At 38.7% G+C, this 17,469-nt stretch overlaps 1 protein-coding gene across 4 annotated transcripts in view; it reads left to right on the forward strand.

Moving 5' to 3' along the window:
• Positions 1 to 17,469, forward strand: part of MET (MET proto-oncogene, receptor tyrosine kinase) — a 171,774-nt gene that overhangs the window by 100,427 nt on the left and 53,878 nt on the right. For all 4 annotated transcript variants that reach the window (XM_061640057.1, XM_061640056.1, XM_061640054.1 and 1 more), the window contains exons 5-10: positions 1,606 to 1,779; positions 7,240 to 7,400; positions 9,121 to 9,223; positions 10,215 to 10,351; positions 11,131 to 11,292; positions 13,388 to 13,487. In XM_061640057.1, the coding sequence (XP_061496041.1) occupies positions 1,606 to 1,779; positions 7,240 to 7,400; positions 9,121 to 9,223; positions 10,215 to 10,351; positions 11,131 to 11,292; positions 13,388 to 13,487 (837 nt within the window). The remainder of the gene's footprint in view (positions 1 to 1,605; positions 1,780 to 7,239; positions 7,401 to 9,120; positions 9,224 to 10,214; positions 10,352 to 11,130; positions 11,293 to 13,387; positions 13,488 to 17,469) is intronic.

Genomic DNA, 17,469 nt, shown 5'->3' on the forward strand with positions numbered 1-17,469 from the left:
AAGTTGAAAGTATGGCATGAATTTCCCACTTTTTCAGTGGAGAGCTGAACCAAATTTGGCTCTTGCTGATTATCTAGCAAGATTTAAGAGGCTCAGCTGCAACCTCAACCTCAACCCATTGTGTCCAACTCTTTAGAGCATTTTTACAGGTTGTACGAGCCTTGTATTCTGGAATATTAAGAATAGAAGAGGCCCAATCTTAAACATATCTCTAAGCTTTATAAACTTACTCCTATACTTGAATACAAATGTGAAAGTGCCAAAATGATTTAAGTGTTGTTTATGAAAACAGCCTAAAACTCTCTGAAAGGTCCAGTGACTAGACAATACTGGTTAAAGTTGTTTAATGTAGTCTTTGAAGTTCTAATGATTTGCGCTTGCAGCTTTTCCAGACTCTTGTGTATGTTATTTGTTTCCTCAAATGTTTTTGCCCTAAGGAAGCAAGTAAATGAATATTGAGAATTGTTTGAATAGAACTGTAATACAAAGCAGCAAAAGAGAGGAAATGAAAATGTAGGGCTGACATCTTTTATTTTTCTTTAGTGCAAGCTGTTGAGAACAAAAATGGACAACAAGGGGGAAAATGGTGTTTTGAATGGCTTTTGTTGATTTGTGTTGGGCTTAAATTGTATTAAGCATCTGTTATACCTGGAAAGAGAGCTTAAAGTGAAGAGATGTAGGTGTAATTCATCATTCTTGATAGCTGTTTTGCCCCATACTTTTAGGAATATCATAGATAGCAATTAATTGACACTTAGGTCACATTAATATCATACATTTAAAGCACATTTATACCACTGTTAGTCATGATTTCTCCTAAAGAATCCTGGGGACTGTAGTTTACCTTTCACAGAGCTAGAATTCCCAGCGCCCTTAACAAACTATAGTTCCCAGGATTCTTTTGGAGAGGCCACGTGCTTTGAATGCATGACATGGATGGGACCTTACTAGGAAGGTAGCTCTGTTCCTGTTTTACATGAGAAGCAAATTAGCAATCATCAGCTATATAAAATGAGACTAGGTGTTGGCCTATGTAATTAAGGAAGGTGCGTTTGAAGGTATTGATTCAGGTTGTTTATAAAAAAAAAAACCACAGCAGTTTCAGTCTGCTCAGGCACTGAATTCAGTGCATTTTTGCCCCACCCTCTTTTTCACTATCTTGAGACATTAGCAAGAAACTACTGCTTTCAAGTATGCTTTCTGCTACTTGCACAATTAATTAATTTAGAGGTAAAAGAGAAGTCAGTAAATATTTAACAAGGTTTTGATTGTGTGTGTGCATGGGACACTTCTGTTGTGTTATGGTTTAGATTTGCTGATACACTTAATATGGATCAGCTCACTGTCCTACATATAGTGGGCGGCAAGAGTGTCCCTTTCCTGTGAATTGTGCTTTTATTGTTTAGCAAAGAATATGAGCCTTCCCATATTGTAAAAGGTAACAGCCATATAATTGAGAGAGTAGGTTAAAAGTGTTTCTGGCTCCTCAGGTGTGTATAAATTATCCACTAACCTCTACAGGTTTGGAAAGAATGGGAGGACGAGTGGGATATAAATTAATTAATTCAATAAATAATGGTTTTCATATAACTTTCCTGCAATTAGATAACCAAGATCCCACTAAATGGGCCAGGGTGTTCTCACGTCGATACCTGTAGTCAATGCCTTCTATTGCCTTCCTTCATGAATTGCGGCTGGTGTGGTAAACAATGTATGCGGTCATCGGAGTGCAGTACAGGAAGTTGGACACAGGAAACATGTTCACCAAACATTTTTCAGGTAAAATTATCTTTTTCTTTCATGAAATTAATCCTTGTGAAATTAATATTCATACTATTTTCAAATATAGAGTTAGACTGGCGTAGTGCTAAATGTATATGGCACTGGGCAAACTCTCACCATTTTGGAGGGAGATTTGCCAGATAAGAAGGAGCAACCTTGGAAAGGAAAGTATAAGGCAACTTTTTTGGCTCAAAATAGCACTTTTCCCAGTGGGAGCTCTATAACACAGCTGTCAGTCCTGGAGATACATTTGGGATGTGTGTCTAGCCTCTCCTTTATTGTTGCCTATTAAGTAAAGAGACAGCCTGCAGATTGGCCCTTAGAGAGAACACAACTAGAAGCTGCTTTCAGTTAGAAAAAGCATAAATATAAAAAGTGTGAGCAACAGTAAAATTACACAAATGAGAAAAGAGCTTAGTAGCCCATTGCTGTTTTCATTTAGCTATGGTCATTGCAAGATTTGTACTGGCTGCTTCTGCATTTAACCAAATAATTTTGCATTAAGTGTGGTATAATTACAAAGGTCTAGTTTTACAGAGTGGCCATGGCACTAGTAATCCCACACATACACACACCAACCACTTACTCAATGTATCTGTCTCTGCTGCTGCTGTTGGTGTTTTTAGGAGGCTAAACACATAAATAGGAGATCCCGAAACTGCCAAAAGAGTTCTAGAAGTTTTTAAAACAGCATCCAAATTAATCTGTGTTAAATTTGTAATTTATAAAACTATTATAAATTGTATTGAAGCAAAAGAGGGAAAGCGCATGATGAAAAGACATAACAGGATAATGGTAAATATATCTTTTGTAATGGAGTATAACTCAATTGTAAATTCAGGAATGATCAGGGAACAATCCTTCCACTGTCTTGCATCCTACAGTTATGAAAGTGGGGGGAAGGCACATAGCTGAAAGGAAATCTATCTGCTCTTAAAGTGGGGGGAAGGCACATAGCTTAAATGGGGTGGAAGGCAGGCCCTAAATAACTTTTAAATTATGAAGTCTGATTCATAGTTACATTAGGCTTCTTATGTACTTTGTGTGGTGTAAAGGGGCCTTAGAGTGAATGTAAATCATATTTAAAACTACATTAAGGACCCTTACCTCTGCCAGGGCAAGGGTAAGAGGCCCTAGCGTAGCGGAGATGTCATACTATGATGAGTCTTTGAGACTGGTATGAAATTGTTCAAAACCATCCTGTATAGCTTTAGGGGTTTTGTGACAAAAAGCAGGCATGTTTGTTATATCCATATTTTCACCTACAGGAAATTATTTTAAAGGTATCTGTTGGGTATGGCAGCCATTTTTTTTAAAAAAAAATATTTTATGAATATAACAATTCTTTAAATCAAAGCTATGCATACTTGGGATAAATTTTTTATGAAGCTAGTGAATGGGGAAAAATTCTCGGAGTGTAATTGGATTGATATAAAGCTCAGGTTCTTGAGCTGAAGAAAAATAATGCAGCTGAGAACCTAAATCTTTATGGTTGCTAGCTGCTAAGGCAGATTTCATGCTTTGCTGGACCATGACGGTTGGCATTACTACTAAAAATAAAAAATAGATTATTTGTCTTTGGCCTATTGCTTTATACCCACAGACATTGAATCTAGGGGAGAACCATGCGTTTGGCTTTTTTTGCTGGTACTAATAAATCGAAGATAACCTGCTTTGTGTGACATTTGCAACAGAATCTGAAAATCCTTTAATATATAAAAGGGTTTTGGAGGAACAGTGTGATTAAAATATGCTAAGTGATAGTCGGGTCCTGAGGTTAAACACAAAGTAGTAGTTGCAAATGTCTGAGTCAGTGCTAATGCCTTCTTTTACTTTCAATGTGATAAGAAAAATCCCTATCATTCTGTAGTGTTTTGTGCTCAGTCACATGGAACAGCTATCAAAATCCACACACACACACACACACTGAGCAATGGCAGCTATGAGTTGTTTTGGGGTTGGTTCTTTTGGCCTTAGTGCTGTGGGCTAAGGCAATTATGATCACTGTGTTCAGAGGCCTGGGACTCTTAGAAATAAAAACCTGAACTAAGGCTATGATTGTTAAATGAAGAGGTTTATATCAGAGTACTTTCTTTGCTCACAGTTATATTCAGGCCAGTGTTCTTCCTTCCACAATTCTCTGTAAGTCCTGAGGTGGACCAGCCTATGCCTAGCCCAGAGCATTCTGGAATCTTGGTCTGGGTCAAGGAATGGATCTGGCATAGATATGACATTGATCAAAATACAATCCGCAGAAACCTCTGTGCATGGACCGATGTAAAAACTCTGCCACCATTGTTGGGATGGCCATGTGGCTGAGTCTTCAAGTGGTGGGGAAAAAAAGATTATTTATCCAATAAACTTTGCTGTTGCATTGGAAAAACAAGAGTAGAACTCCCAGTTTGTATCCTTTGCTTTAAATAGTCCACCCTCTTCCTTAAAGCTTTTGGGTGCAGTGATCATACTCCCAGCTGTAGATGTAGGTCCCAGTAGCATTTTCAGTCAAAACTGTTACTCTCCAATAAATAAATAAATAAAATAAAATAAAAGAACGATGCCAACAAAATATCCTGATTTAGCTCACTTAGAGCTTTATGGAGGAGGCTCCATGCCTTGGGCACCACCACCACCACCATCTGTTGTCACTTAAGTAATGCTAATGGTTTACAATACAGACCTCCAGTAGACATGTGCACTGGACAAAACCCTCTTTTTGCACACTGCATATCTTTGCACTCATAGCCTGTGGTAGGGAGCTTAGATCCCAGCAGCATGCACACTGAGAGCCCTCCAGTATTCTAGATCCTTTTCTGTGAGAAATAGCACCATGCACCTGGCCTCCGGCACTGGTGTCACTGTCACATCCTGGGTGTGTGGTAGTGCCACTCCTCACCAACCAGTCCTGATTAGAAGACACCACTAGGTGTCAACAACAGCAAGGTTGCTTATACTCATCCATTGTTCTTGAAGAGTGGTTCATGCATTCCTCCCTTTCACTTTGTTTGGAGCCCATGTGTCACACGATTAAGTGTTAGCAGTTCCTCTTTGAACTGAGGAAGGAAAGGGCCCATATGCATCACAGACCAATGCATATTCTCTCACACGTGTGTGTGTACACACACATACCTCTGTTACTACTGCTTAAAAGCAAGGAGGTCTCTTACCTGGATGAGTGAACTTTAGTTGAACTCAAAGGGTATGATGTAAGGCAGAAACACCCCTCATAGAACCTGGTACAGCATTTGAATGGTTCCCTGTCAAATGGCCTGCTTGGCCAGTCACCTATATGTGTCATATGAATGGGTATAAACCAGGATAAGGAGCCTGTTGCCCTCCAGATGTTGATATATTCCAGACTACTTGGTAAGACTGCTTGTAACAAGCCACAGCTGGACAGCAGAGGTGGTGGCTGGCTTGAGGGGGAAGGGATTTCCCTGCAATGGAATGACTTAAAATGGAGTGTGCAAGCACAATAGGCCACTGCCAGTGGGCCGACTCCAAAGCAATGATTGTCTTTTGGGAGTTACCACAAGAGCGAAAATGCTACTCCCTGAGACCTTGTTTATGGCCCCCAGCCTGAATGAATATGGATATGTTATTTGGTGGGAGAGTGTAGAAGGAACGTTATTGGCCACTGTGTGTGGCAATAACAACAGCAAGCATAAGCCCCTCTGCATGAAAGCCAGTAGGGAAGTTCCTGCACTACCCCAGATGAGAGATGGAGTGGGATCCTTGGATGTTAGAAGATCTAGTCTCAGATACAAACTATTGCATACAGGTGCATTGTCTGAAACATTATGATGTTTTGCATGCTACTGTTTTGTTGTCATTTTATTCCCTCTTCTGTTTAGTTTAAGCTATTAAATTAGGTTAACTTATTTGCATTTGTTTATACAGTTTTGTATGGATGCTTTGTATTTACTTATGATTATTTCTAATAGGTTCTAATATGTTTTCTAAATTGTTTGATAAGTTGTGATCCACTTCGGACACATTTTTTGTGGGAAAGTAAATCAGTAAATAAACTGATTATGATAACCTTCCATCATCTCCAGCCAGCATGGTCAATGATCATGGATGATGGAAGTTGTAGTCCAACAAAATCTGGAGTTTCCTAATCCCTGATGTAGAATGTGCATTGTCTGGAGTTCAGTCTTGTTTAAGGAATTATAAAACAGCCACAGGAGAGAGAATATCTATTTGCAGCACTTGAATAATATAAGACATTGAGAAAATCTTACAACATACACAAAGATAACTCTGGAGAAGATTCCAAACGGACTTTAGTAGGGTTTGGATTTAATTCTTCATCTCCTTTTCCCTAGGAGCAATTGTTTCACTATTTATATGGTTTAATTTGGGCAGCATATTCACAATACCTACTTCTCCCTTGGCATTTCATTTCCTAAATCCTTCTAGTGTTAAGCTAAGTGAATAAAGTTTAAAAGAAATGTGCCAGTCTTAGTAGATGTTCAAAGAGAACAGTAACCTGAGCATTTTACCAGAAATGTCCTTTTCATATGCAGTATGAAGAACCAGAATTCATGATGAAAGGCACAATTGTGCTGCTTATTAGGAATAAAATAACTCTCACTATAAAAGATTAAGGCAAAGACACTTTAGTAGTTCCATCACAAGCATGAATTAAATCTTTTGTTCTCTGGCCAGGGGGCTTACATGTCTGCAAAATTAGATGGTATTGTTAAAAGTCGATACAAGCCTTAAAGCATTGTCAGATTTTTATTGACAGTGCCTTGCCAAAAAGCCTTCACTGAAATTTGTACAACTTCTATAGTATTCATACATTTTTCCCACCATTGTTATATTTACAACACAATTTACAATATACAGAAGGTTGTTGGGTTTGGGAGGGGGAAGAGCATTTCCTTTCTAGATTGTCACTACGTTGCTGCAAGGTAGTTTATTTTTAACTTGAAAATGTAGAAGTAACTAAATGATAGCAATTCAGTCAAAGCATTGTAGAAGTCTTCTTAATTTTGTGACACCCAAGGCAATGCTTGATTTAGATGTCTTTGAAGTTATCACCATGAATTCCTGCCTTTTCATCAGGTTGGTGAAATAAGTTACATCGTCAGTTTGATATTCTTTTATTCAGTATCTTACTTCTAATAAAATAAGTACATTGTATTCTTCTACATTCCACAAGAAAGACATAAAAGAGAAGCTAAAGGGGTATTAAAAAGATTATTACAATGCAGACCTTATTCAGTGCCCCTAAACATAATAATTCAGAGCTTTCTGGCAGTGGCTGGGTTATTTATTGCTACTGTCTGAGAAAGCTCATACTGTGATGAATGAAAGGTGAGGAACAATTAAGATAACGGGTAGGGGACTCTCCAGCAGAAGAAATTATTTTCTGCCATTATTTTCCTTTTTGAAAATACCTTCAAAGCCCATCACAAATCCTAAGCATGCTACTATTTTTTTTCTTTTTAGATTCATCCAAGAAGCGCAGCTTTTGATGGTACAACAAGACTGACACTATGTGGGTGGGACTTTGGATTCAGCACAAATAACAAGTTCAATTTAAAAAAAATGTCAGTTCTTATTGGGGGACAGCAATGCATTCTGGATGTCAAAGCTAGTGACAAAAACAAGTAAGAGATCAATACTCTTTATAAACAAGTATCATGATGTACATGGACAATGAAAAACACCCAATAGCCTGAATCATTCATTCTTTGGATGTCTGTCAGTCAGTAGTGGCTGGCAGAGCAGCGTGGGCAAGGCAGTGTTACTCACCTGGCTTCCCATTGCCGCACATCACTGCTGATCACCAAGAGGAGGAGGGGCAAGGCAGCAGGGAGCTTGGTGTAGGGAGCCAAAATTTTCTTGTTCCAGCAGGCAATTTAAAGTTTGGTTTTATGATGATTTTATTGTTCCATTGTTTATTTTATGTATGACATGTTTTTATGTACACCGCTTAGAAATGCAAATAATTAAGCAGTATATAAATGCTTGAAATAAATAAATAAAATTAAAATATTAAGTAGCAAATGTAGGTGGGTGGCAAACTGTCACTGCAAGATGGTCCAACCACCATCTTACAGTTCTTATTCTGTCACTAGTTCTCAATAGCATTTTATTTATTATTATTTATATTTGTTTTCTATTAATCTAGATATGTATAGCACAGACCATGAAGTGCCTATTTCATATGGGAACTTAGTAGGGGTGAAAAATGAATCTAAAGGTCTGTTATTAAAACACTCAGCCAAGTACTCCTTTCTCCAGCTTAAGTAGCTAGCCACATGGGCTGTGCATCCTTGGTTGGCCCTGCACCAGCCCCAGTCATTTATTTGGAGTACCAATATAGGTTGAAACACCCAAGTATGCCTAGACTGCAAAGATAGGAAATGCTGAAAGTATCCAGAGTCTCCAAAAGAACCATCTGGATATGCCCTTCCTGTTGCAAATTGATGTCCTTGCTATAGCATAGACCAGCCTTTCCCAACCAGTGTGTCTCCAGATGTTGTTGGACCACAACTCCCATCTTTCCTGACCATTGGCAATGCTGGCTGAGGCTGATGGGAGTTGTGGTCCAACAACATCTGGAGGCACACTGGTTGGGAAAGGCTGGCATAGACCATAGCTTTATTAATCTGGCAATTAAAAACATTATTCTGGCACTGCTGGCATAAAGCCAGCACAAATATATATAATTCAGGTGCCAAAGTAGTTCTAAGTGGTTCCTATCATTAGTGCTTCATGATCAAAGAGGGTGGTGGTTAGCAGCTACTTCTGAATTTAGGTCTTTACCATTTCAACGTAATGTTCTAGCAAAATGTGGAAAGCATCATGGTTTGTGGTGGTGTTCTGGCACAGCTGTAAGGATTGCCTTCTTTGACAGGCTCAAAAAAGCCTTGTTCCATCAATCCTTTAGAAGTGTTTCTGATAAAGTTTTCCTAACACATTTGCTTAATTTTGCCATGCTCCTGGGGAACACCCAAGGTGGTAGAAGCTTTTCTTACCATTGTAATATCTATTAAGATGGAGGTCTGGAAAGAGAGAAGTTTTGTTGCTCACTGATGTACTCCCCACCCACCTGTCTCTCTGTTTCTCTCTCTCACACACATATGCACACAGAGAGACAGAGAGAGAGACAGGAGTATCAAACAAATTATTGGGAAAATATCTGTAGCTTTGAAGCTCTGTTGAGCTTTCTATGCTCACTGATTTAATAAAAGAAGAAATTAAGATACAGCACCATGAAAAGCTATAAAAAAACCACCTCAGTTTATTATTACGAGTTTGTGTAATTTTGTTCTATTTATAACATAATTAGGAATAACATTTTTGTTTTGTTTTTTGTTGAAGACTAGAGTGCACAGTTGGTGCTGTAAAGAATGCAAGTTTTAATGTTTCAAGCATTGTTTCAAATGGACAAGCTAATGCTACCTTCAATACCTTCTCTTATGTGGTAAGTGTTAAAAGTGTTTGCAGGGAACCTTTCAGGGGCCATGGGTGTGACTCTTACCTTTGTATAGTAAGTCTATGTTCTAGCCATGCACAAGACAAAGCTTTTTATGCTCACACCCCTAACACTCATTTCATCAACTTCTATCCAGGCAAGCGAGAGGCATTATCACAGTTCAAGGACACACTCCAGCTAGGCAAAATTACTTGAGTAGCGTGCAGAGCAGAGCCAGTGTTGCTGTGGCCAAAAATCTTAAAAGGCCAGATAGAGAGGCCATATTTTGGAGGGCCACATTTTGCCCCTGAACCTCAGGGTTACCACCCCTGTGTTAAAAGTTAAATTTTCTGTTCTGAAATTATGAAGTATGATGGCCTCATCATACTTGTTTTCTTTTAATATTGTTGCGCACCACTCCAGTCTCCAAGCAGTGAGATTTCCAGGCTCGCCCAGGGTTTGGTTTCCTTGGAAAGAAGGTCAGCGGAGACTGTGGTGTCTTTATGCAGTATGGTTTATTTATTTACACACATTCCAACCTGAGCTTAGGATGGAGGGGTTCAAGGCATCAGCAGTCCAATATCCAGCTTTTCCATCAGGGTTACAGGAGGCACCCCAAAGCCATGGTGCAGAGAGCCAGTCTCTCTGCCTGCTTCCAGTTCCCAGCCTTTCTCAGACACACTCTAAATACAAGCCTCTCCTAGCCCCAGGAGGGCGGAACGGCTCTCCTGAAGAGTTTCAATGACAAAAGGATCTCCCTGGCCCATTACCCAGTTGATGGGCATCTGATAGACCCATTAATGCACCTGGACACTCTATTAGATTAACAAAAGAAACTCATCTGACCAGCAGAGTGGGTTTCTCACCAGCAGGCACAAGTCTCCAAATCAGAGGCTGGAAGGGGGCTCATAGAAATATCCATCTCAACCCCAAACCCATAACAATATGATTTGAACCTTTTTTTTAAGTTGTAACAAGCGACATTGTTTTTACTTTGCAGAATCCCATAATAAGAAGTATATCACCAAGCTATGGTCCAAGATTTGGTGGAACACTGTTGACTTTAACTGGGGAATACCTAAGCAGTGGAAATTCTCAAGAGATTTATGTTGGTAGAAAACAATGCAGCTTGATGAGGTATACCGTGAGAAATAATGTTTTCAATGTTGTTAATGTACAGACTGTTTTTTTTATTATTATTACTACTATTAATTAGATGTATATTCCACCCTTCAACCTGAGGTTACCAGGGCAGTACATATGAAATATGAAATGTATAAATCATAAAACAGCAATATAAACCAATATCAGGTCAGAAACATTAAGATAACAAGAACCAGAAATTACAAACTTACTTACTTAATTAACTTAATTGCACATTGTATTATCCAAAAAGGAAAAGATTAAATAGTGCATTTCTTTTTCCTAGCAGAAAGATAACTAGTCCAAATATAGATGATTTGTGGGCCAGGAGTATGTACATGTTTAAAGGAGGTCTGTGTATTGCAGAACCCCCAGGATAGTGCAACTCCATTTATCTCTCCCTATGTATTTGTATTGTATTGTGTTTTTCTCCAGTGGAGGTCCAGCCACACACACTGTGAACAGTAGTGAACAAGTCTTGCCTTCCCTGCAATGCTGTCTCCAAGTGCATTTTTAAAAAATAAAAACAGAAGATGAGCCCTGCTGGATCAGGCCAAGGCCCATCAGTCCAGATTCTGTTCTCACAGTAGTTCCCAACAGAAGTGAATAACCCCCATGCATTTGCAGTGGAAGCTAGACCATTAGGGTAAAATCTACTTTCAGCTTCCCTGGATCCATTTTTAAAGTATTTTAGAAAATAAGCAGAATGTATCTTTTGATAATGATTAATGCAAACGTTTCTTCCTCCCCCCCAATGGATTTTTCTTGTGCAGAGTGTCTGATGATACCATAGAGTGTTATACCCCTCTACAAAGAGAAGTGTCGGAGTGTCGTGTCGAAATGAAAATTGATTCAGTATTTCGTTCAGCGGGTCATTTTACATACAGAGAAGACCCTATTGTTTCTAAGATTTATCCTGCCAAATCCTTTCTTAGGTGAGTGACATTTTCCCATTAATAGTAACAAATGAGAAAAGAATGGCACAGCTACCAATTAGTCTACCAAAAGAATTTACATTTTTATCTCTCGAGGCCATGGCAAGCAATTTTATTATAACCTGGATTATACTACCTTCCCCAACAGTGAAAAGGATTTTATTGATAATTTAGTAATCTTACTACCATTGTTGCATTGTGGGCTCCCTTCTCACACATTGGCTGCATTTGGATATTATGCTGAATGGTGCTTTAGTGTTATGAGAAAGAGACTTTGTGAGCCTTGCACTCACGTTTTCCCAATCTTTTTCCTCTGGTGTAACCATGAAGAAGAAATATAAAGCTTCTACTTCTGTTTTAAATTAAGTTAATAAGTTAAACTGTAGCTTAGCATGTCATCTGGACCCTAAACTGTGGTTAAACTTAGCTATGGTTAGTAGCAACGCCAAGCTCATAAACTATTGTTTGAAGTTAGCTTGCTTCAACTAACCCTAGCTAAGATTAACCACAGTTTGTCCAGGTTTGCACAACATAGTAAAATGTGGTAAATCCAAAACAGAAGTGAAAGTCTCCAAACTCCTCATGACCATGTCGCAAGGCATGTGAGCCTGAGGCTTGTACAGTCTCGGTTTTATAATACTAAACTATGGTTTAGCATTGTGTCTGAATGAGACAACTCTCTATCTCACATATATGGAAGCCACTTTCCCATCATGTTGCCCCACACAATTCTGATAGTGAACTCAGCGTCCCTGAAAAATAACAGTTAACAATTATTGAGATGACAACTGGTTTTCCTCATTCAGTATTCTATCTATTAAAAACTGAATGCTCTGTACATTTTTGGGAGGTGGGACCTGTTTATAGTTAAGAGTCATTGTGGGCTAATCCAATAGCCTATCTATCTCCCATCTAACATCTTGCAGTAAGTGTTGGCAGGATCTTAATGCAAACCACATCAAATACTAATACAGTATGGACAATATAAGCACTACGGGCTGGTCATTTTTATAGACAAGAACAAACTTTATGGGGTTAATATACATGTGTGTATTACATTACTTATTCCTGAGGCCATATTCAGAAATGATTACTTCCCACCCCTGCAGGTTTGAAAGATATAGGTAATACGGCTCAGGCTTTTGGCTTTCTCCTGCAAGCAATTCTAACTAAAGGGAAAGGTCAGTCATTAACCTGAGAGATTCTGCAGTAATTTGGAATGTTCACTGTGTTTTAAAAAGTTAGACATGCTTTAATCTTCCAGGATCAAGAGACAATCACCCCAAATGTAGAAATGAACTGCACGATCTTCTGATTCAATTGGTCTTTCAATCTCCTTTTGAAGCTTGGAAGGGGAGAAGTAAATGCATAAATCTGAGGTTTGTTCCTAAACTCCCAGAGTTGTATCCAGCTAAGTATACTCCAAACAGATCCATTTAAATCAGTGGATATTATTAACATAAGTACATAGATTTCAGTGGGTCTACGTTGAGTATGACTTCATTGCCAACTCTGCCAAGCTTAAAAAGCAGTTTGTGGTTTAAAGAGTGAGGAAGGCTGCTGTGCTGGAAGTCAGCAACAACAAAGACTAAGATTCATTAGAGCTAAATAGGCTACTATATACTATAGTTACCACCTTTGTATGTGTTGTATCCAACAAAGTCATCCCTTTAGTGGAAGGGCTTCCACCTGCACAACAGGACTTCTCTCCTTACCCCGCAATCTGTTCTGGGGCTATCCCAACTCTCCAGACCAGATGGGGGGTTCAGAGTCATGTGAGGAGAGGAGAGGGAAAGAAAGCCCTGTTGTGCAGGTGGAGGTCCTTGCGCTAACGGGATAACTTCACTGGATACAACATTTTATTCCTAGGCTTCAAACAATAAAAAATAGTTGCTTTTAAAAACAATTCAAAACAGGTTAATGTGGAAAAAATCTGTTATAAGTAAAATACCAGTTTCTGTGTTCATGTCTTTCATAAAGCCATTTTTAACTTTTATAGTCTAAACAGCATATTGATATTTATGAAAATGAAAACAGTTATTGTTATTTTGGATTGGTATTTATTGATATGGTCATCTCAATTTGTTTTTATCAGTGGTGGAAGCACAATTACAGCTCAGGGGATCAATTTGAATTCATCATTCTCTCCAGAGATGGTGGTCACAGTCCCTAAGCTAGGCAAAAACTTTACTGTGGTAAGTCTATGGCATAACTGCTGACTTTAGATGAATATTTTTGTTGTTATGTGCCTTCAAGTCGATTACAACTTATGGCGACCCTATGAATCAGTGACCTCCAATAGCATCTGTCGTGAACCACCCTGTTCAGATCTTGTAAGTTCAGGTCTGTGGCTTCCTTTATGGAATCAATCCATCCCTTGTTTGGCCTCCCTCTCTACTCCCTTCTGTTTTTCCCAGCAATATTGTCTTTCTAGTGAGTCATGTCTTCTCATTGTGTGCCCAAAATATGATAACCTTAGTTTCATCATTTTAGATTCTAGTGATAGTTCTGGTTTAATTTAACACCCAATTATTTGTCTTTTTCGCAGTCCATGGTATGTGCAAAGCTCTCCTCCAACACCACATTTCAAATGAGTTAATTTTTCTCTTATCCACTTTTTTCACTGTCCTAACTTTCACATTCATACATAGAGATTGGGAATACCATGATCTGAATGATCCTGACTTTCGTGTTCAGTGATACATCTTTGCATTTGAGGACCTTTTCTGGTTCTCTCACAGCTGCCCTCTCCAGTCCTAGCCTTCTTCTGATTTCTTGTCTCCCTTTTGGTTAATGACTTTGCCAAGTTATTGATAATCCTTGACAAGTTCAATGTCCTCGTTGTCAACTTTAAAGTTACATAACTCTTCTGTTGTCATTACTTTAGTCTTCTTGACATTCAGCTGTAGTCCTGCTTTTGTGCTTTCCTCTTTAACTTTCATCAGCATTCGTTTCAAATCATTACTGGTTTCTGCTAGTAGTATGGTATTGTCTGCTTATCTTAAATTATTGATATTTCTCCCTCCAATTTTCACACCTCCTTCATCTTGGTCCAATCCCGCTTTCTGTATGATATATGTATAGATTAAACAAATAGGGTGATAAAATACACCCCTGTCTCACACCCTTTTTGATTGGGAAGCAATTGGTTTCTCTATATTCTGTCCTTACAGTAGCCTCTTGTCCAGAGTATAGGTTGCGCATCACGACAATCACATGCCCATTTCTTTTAAAGCATTCCATAGTTTTTCATGATCTGCACAATCAAAAGTTTTGCTGTGATCTATAAAGCATAGGGTGATTTCCTTCTGACATTCTTTGTGCCTTTCCCTTATCCAACATATGTTTGCGATATGATCTCTGGTGCCTCTTCCCTTTCTAAATCCCGCTTGGACATCTGGCATTTCTCGCTCCATATATGGTAAGAGTCTTTGTTGTGGAATCTTGAGCATTACTTTACTTGCATGGGATATTAAGGCAATAGTTTGATAATTACAGTAGGGGCCCGCTTTTTGGCTGCCCGCTTTTCGACGTTCTGCTAATATTGCTGTTTTCAATTAGAGTAAGGCCCCACTCATACGGTGCTTGTTCCACTTTTATGGCATTTTTCGGGTGTTGGGTTCCATTCTATTGACAGAGTTCTGCTTTTTGGCAGGTTTCGCTTTTGGGTGGGTGGAACGTAACCTGCTGTATGAGTGGGGTCCTACTGTACTGCATTCCCTGGGATACCCGTTCTTTGGAATTGGGATGTATATTGAACACTTCCAGTCTGTGGGCCATTGTTTAGTTTTCCATATTTCTTGACAATATTTTGTCAAAATTTGGACAGATTCAGTCTCAGTAGCTTGTAGCAACTCTATTGGTATGCCATCTGTTCCTGGTGATTTGTTTCTTCCAAGTGTTTTAAGAGCAGCGTTCACTTCTCATTCTAGAATTTATGGTTCTTCATCATACAGTTCCTCTGTGAATGAATCTGTCATCTTTGCATCTCTTTTATAGAGTTCTTCAGTGTATTGTTTCCATCTTCCTTTTATTTCATCTCGGTCAGTCAGTGTGTTCCCCTGTTGATTATTCAACATCCCTACCCTTGATTGAAATTTCCCTTTAATTTCTCTAATCTTTTGGAATAGGGCTCTTGTTCTTCCCATTTTGTTGTCCTCTTCTATTTCTATACAATTATCATTGTAATAGTTCTCTTTGTCGCTACGTACTAGTCGCTGTATTGTTGCATTTAGAGTTCTAACCATGTTTCTATCTCCTTTTGCTTTCTTTCTCTCTTTAACCATTTTAAGAGTTTCTTCAGTCATCTGTTGAGGTCTTTCTCTCTTTTTAACTAGAGGTATTGTCTTTTTGCATTCTTCCCTGATAATGTCTCTGACTTCACTCCATAGTTCTTCTGGTTCTCTGTCAACTAAGTTTAAAGCTTCAAATCTGTTCCTTATTTGATCTTTATATTCTTCTGGGATGTTATTTAAATTTGGCATTATGATTGCTTTGTTCTTCTTCTTTAGCTTTAATCTGATTTTCAGTATGACCTGTTCATGATCTGTACCACAGTCTGCTCCTGGTCTTTTTTGCAGAAAGTATGGAACTTCTCCATCTTCTGCTACCAATTATATAATCAATTTGATTCCTATACTGACCATTTGGTGATGTCCACATGTACAGTCGTCTTTTTGGTTGCTCAAAAAATGTGTTTGCGAGAAACAAATTACTGGCTTCACAGAATTCAATAAGTCTGTCTCCTGCTTCATTTTGATCTCCTAAACTCCATTTTCCTACAATTCCTAGTTCTTCTCTGTTCCCTACTTTTGCATTCCAGTCCCCCATGATTATCAGCACATCTTGTTTTGGTGTGTGATCAATTTCTTCCTGTACTTCTGTGTAAAATCTCTCCAATTCCTCTTCTTCTGCATTTGCCGTTGGAGAGTAGACTTGGATGATGGTTATGTTAATAGGTTTCCCTTTAAATCTCATTGATATGACTCACTCAGACCTTGCATTATAGCTCTTAATTGTTTTTGCTACATCACTTCTCACTATTACTATATACATAACTTCAAACAGATCATGCAGCACGATCCTATGCATGTTTATTCAGAAGTAAGCCCCATTTTGTTGAACCTTATTTCCAGGTAGGTAAACCTGCACTTTGAAATTTGAGTAGTTTGAGATGTTTTTTTATTGTGCATTTCTCTATATATCTTCTAATATCTAATTAACTGACAGAATAAAGTAATTATGCAGAGTTTTGCAATAAAGATTGTAGGAACTGATTGCATTGGAAAGCTTCGTTTTCTTAAAAATCTCTGAAACTAGTAGTACAGGCGGTCCCCACTTAATTATGGAACAGCTTACCGGAGGAAATACGCCTGGCGCCTACGGTTCTTTCTTTTAGGCGCCAGGTTAAGACCTGGCTATACTCCCAGGCATTTTAATGTTTAATGCTTTATGTTAATGTTTTTAGTTTAATGTGTTCCTTTGTTACTGATTTTATTCTATATTGTATTTTAATCTCGTTTTGTACACCGCCCAGAGAGCGATTAGCTATGGGTGGTCTAGAAATGAAAACAAACAAATAAATAAATAAATAATATGACAGGTTCCGTTCCGGACCCCCGCCATAAAGTGGAAATCGCCATAAAGCGGAACCCCATTAAGTATAATGGGGCGTGTCGTGCCAAAATGCCGCAAAAGCAGCAAAATCCACTTTAAAACGGGGAATGAAAGCCGCCGCATTAGCGGAACGCCGGGAAGCAAAGTGCCCTACTGTATGCCAGCTGAGTTTCCAAATACCACAGCATGTATTGAGCCCAGCCAAGCATGTTGAAAAATTCTTTGTCAGATAGGTTGCATTTGTTCTTGTTGGAGAAGTGTTCTTATTCTGGAGAAGTGTGCATATATAGAGAAATTGAAGCCAGTACAGGTGAAAATGCATGTGTCCAGTTTGGTGTGGTTTGAGAACAAAGCAACCTTAGGGTGAAGTTGGAGGGACATAATTCATTGAAAAAGTGGGTAGGTACTGTGAGATAAGGTGTGTGATATTGCTTGTATGGGGGAGGGGAAACATAGGAAGCTGCCTTATACTGAGTCAAACCATTGGTCCATCTATCTCAGTATTGTCTATACTTACTAACAGCTGCTCTCCAGGGTTTCAGGCAGGGGACATTCCCAGCA

Source organism: Rhineura floridana, chromosome 8 (assembly GCF_030035675.1).
Source record: "Rhineura floridana isolate rRhiFlo1 chromosome 8, rRhiFlo1.hap2, whole genome shotgun sequence".
Taxonomy (NCBI): Eukaryota; Metazoa; Chordata; class Lepidosauria; order Squamata; family Rhineuridae; genus Rhineura; species Rhineura floridana.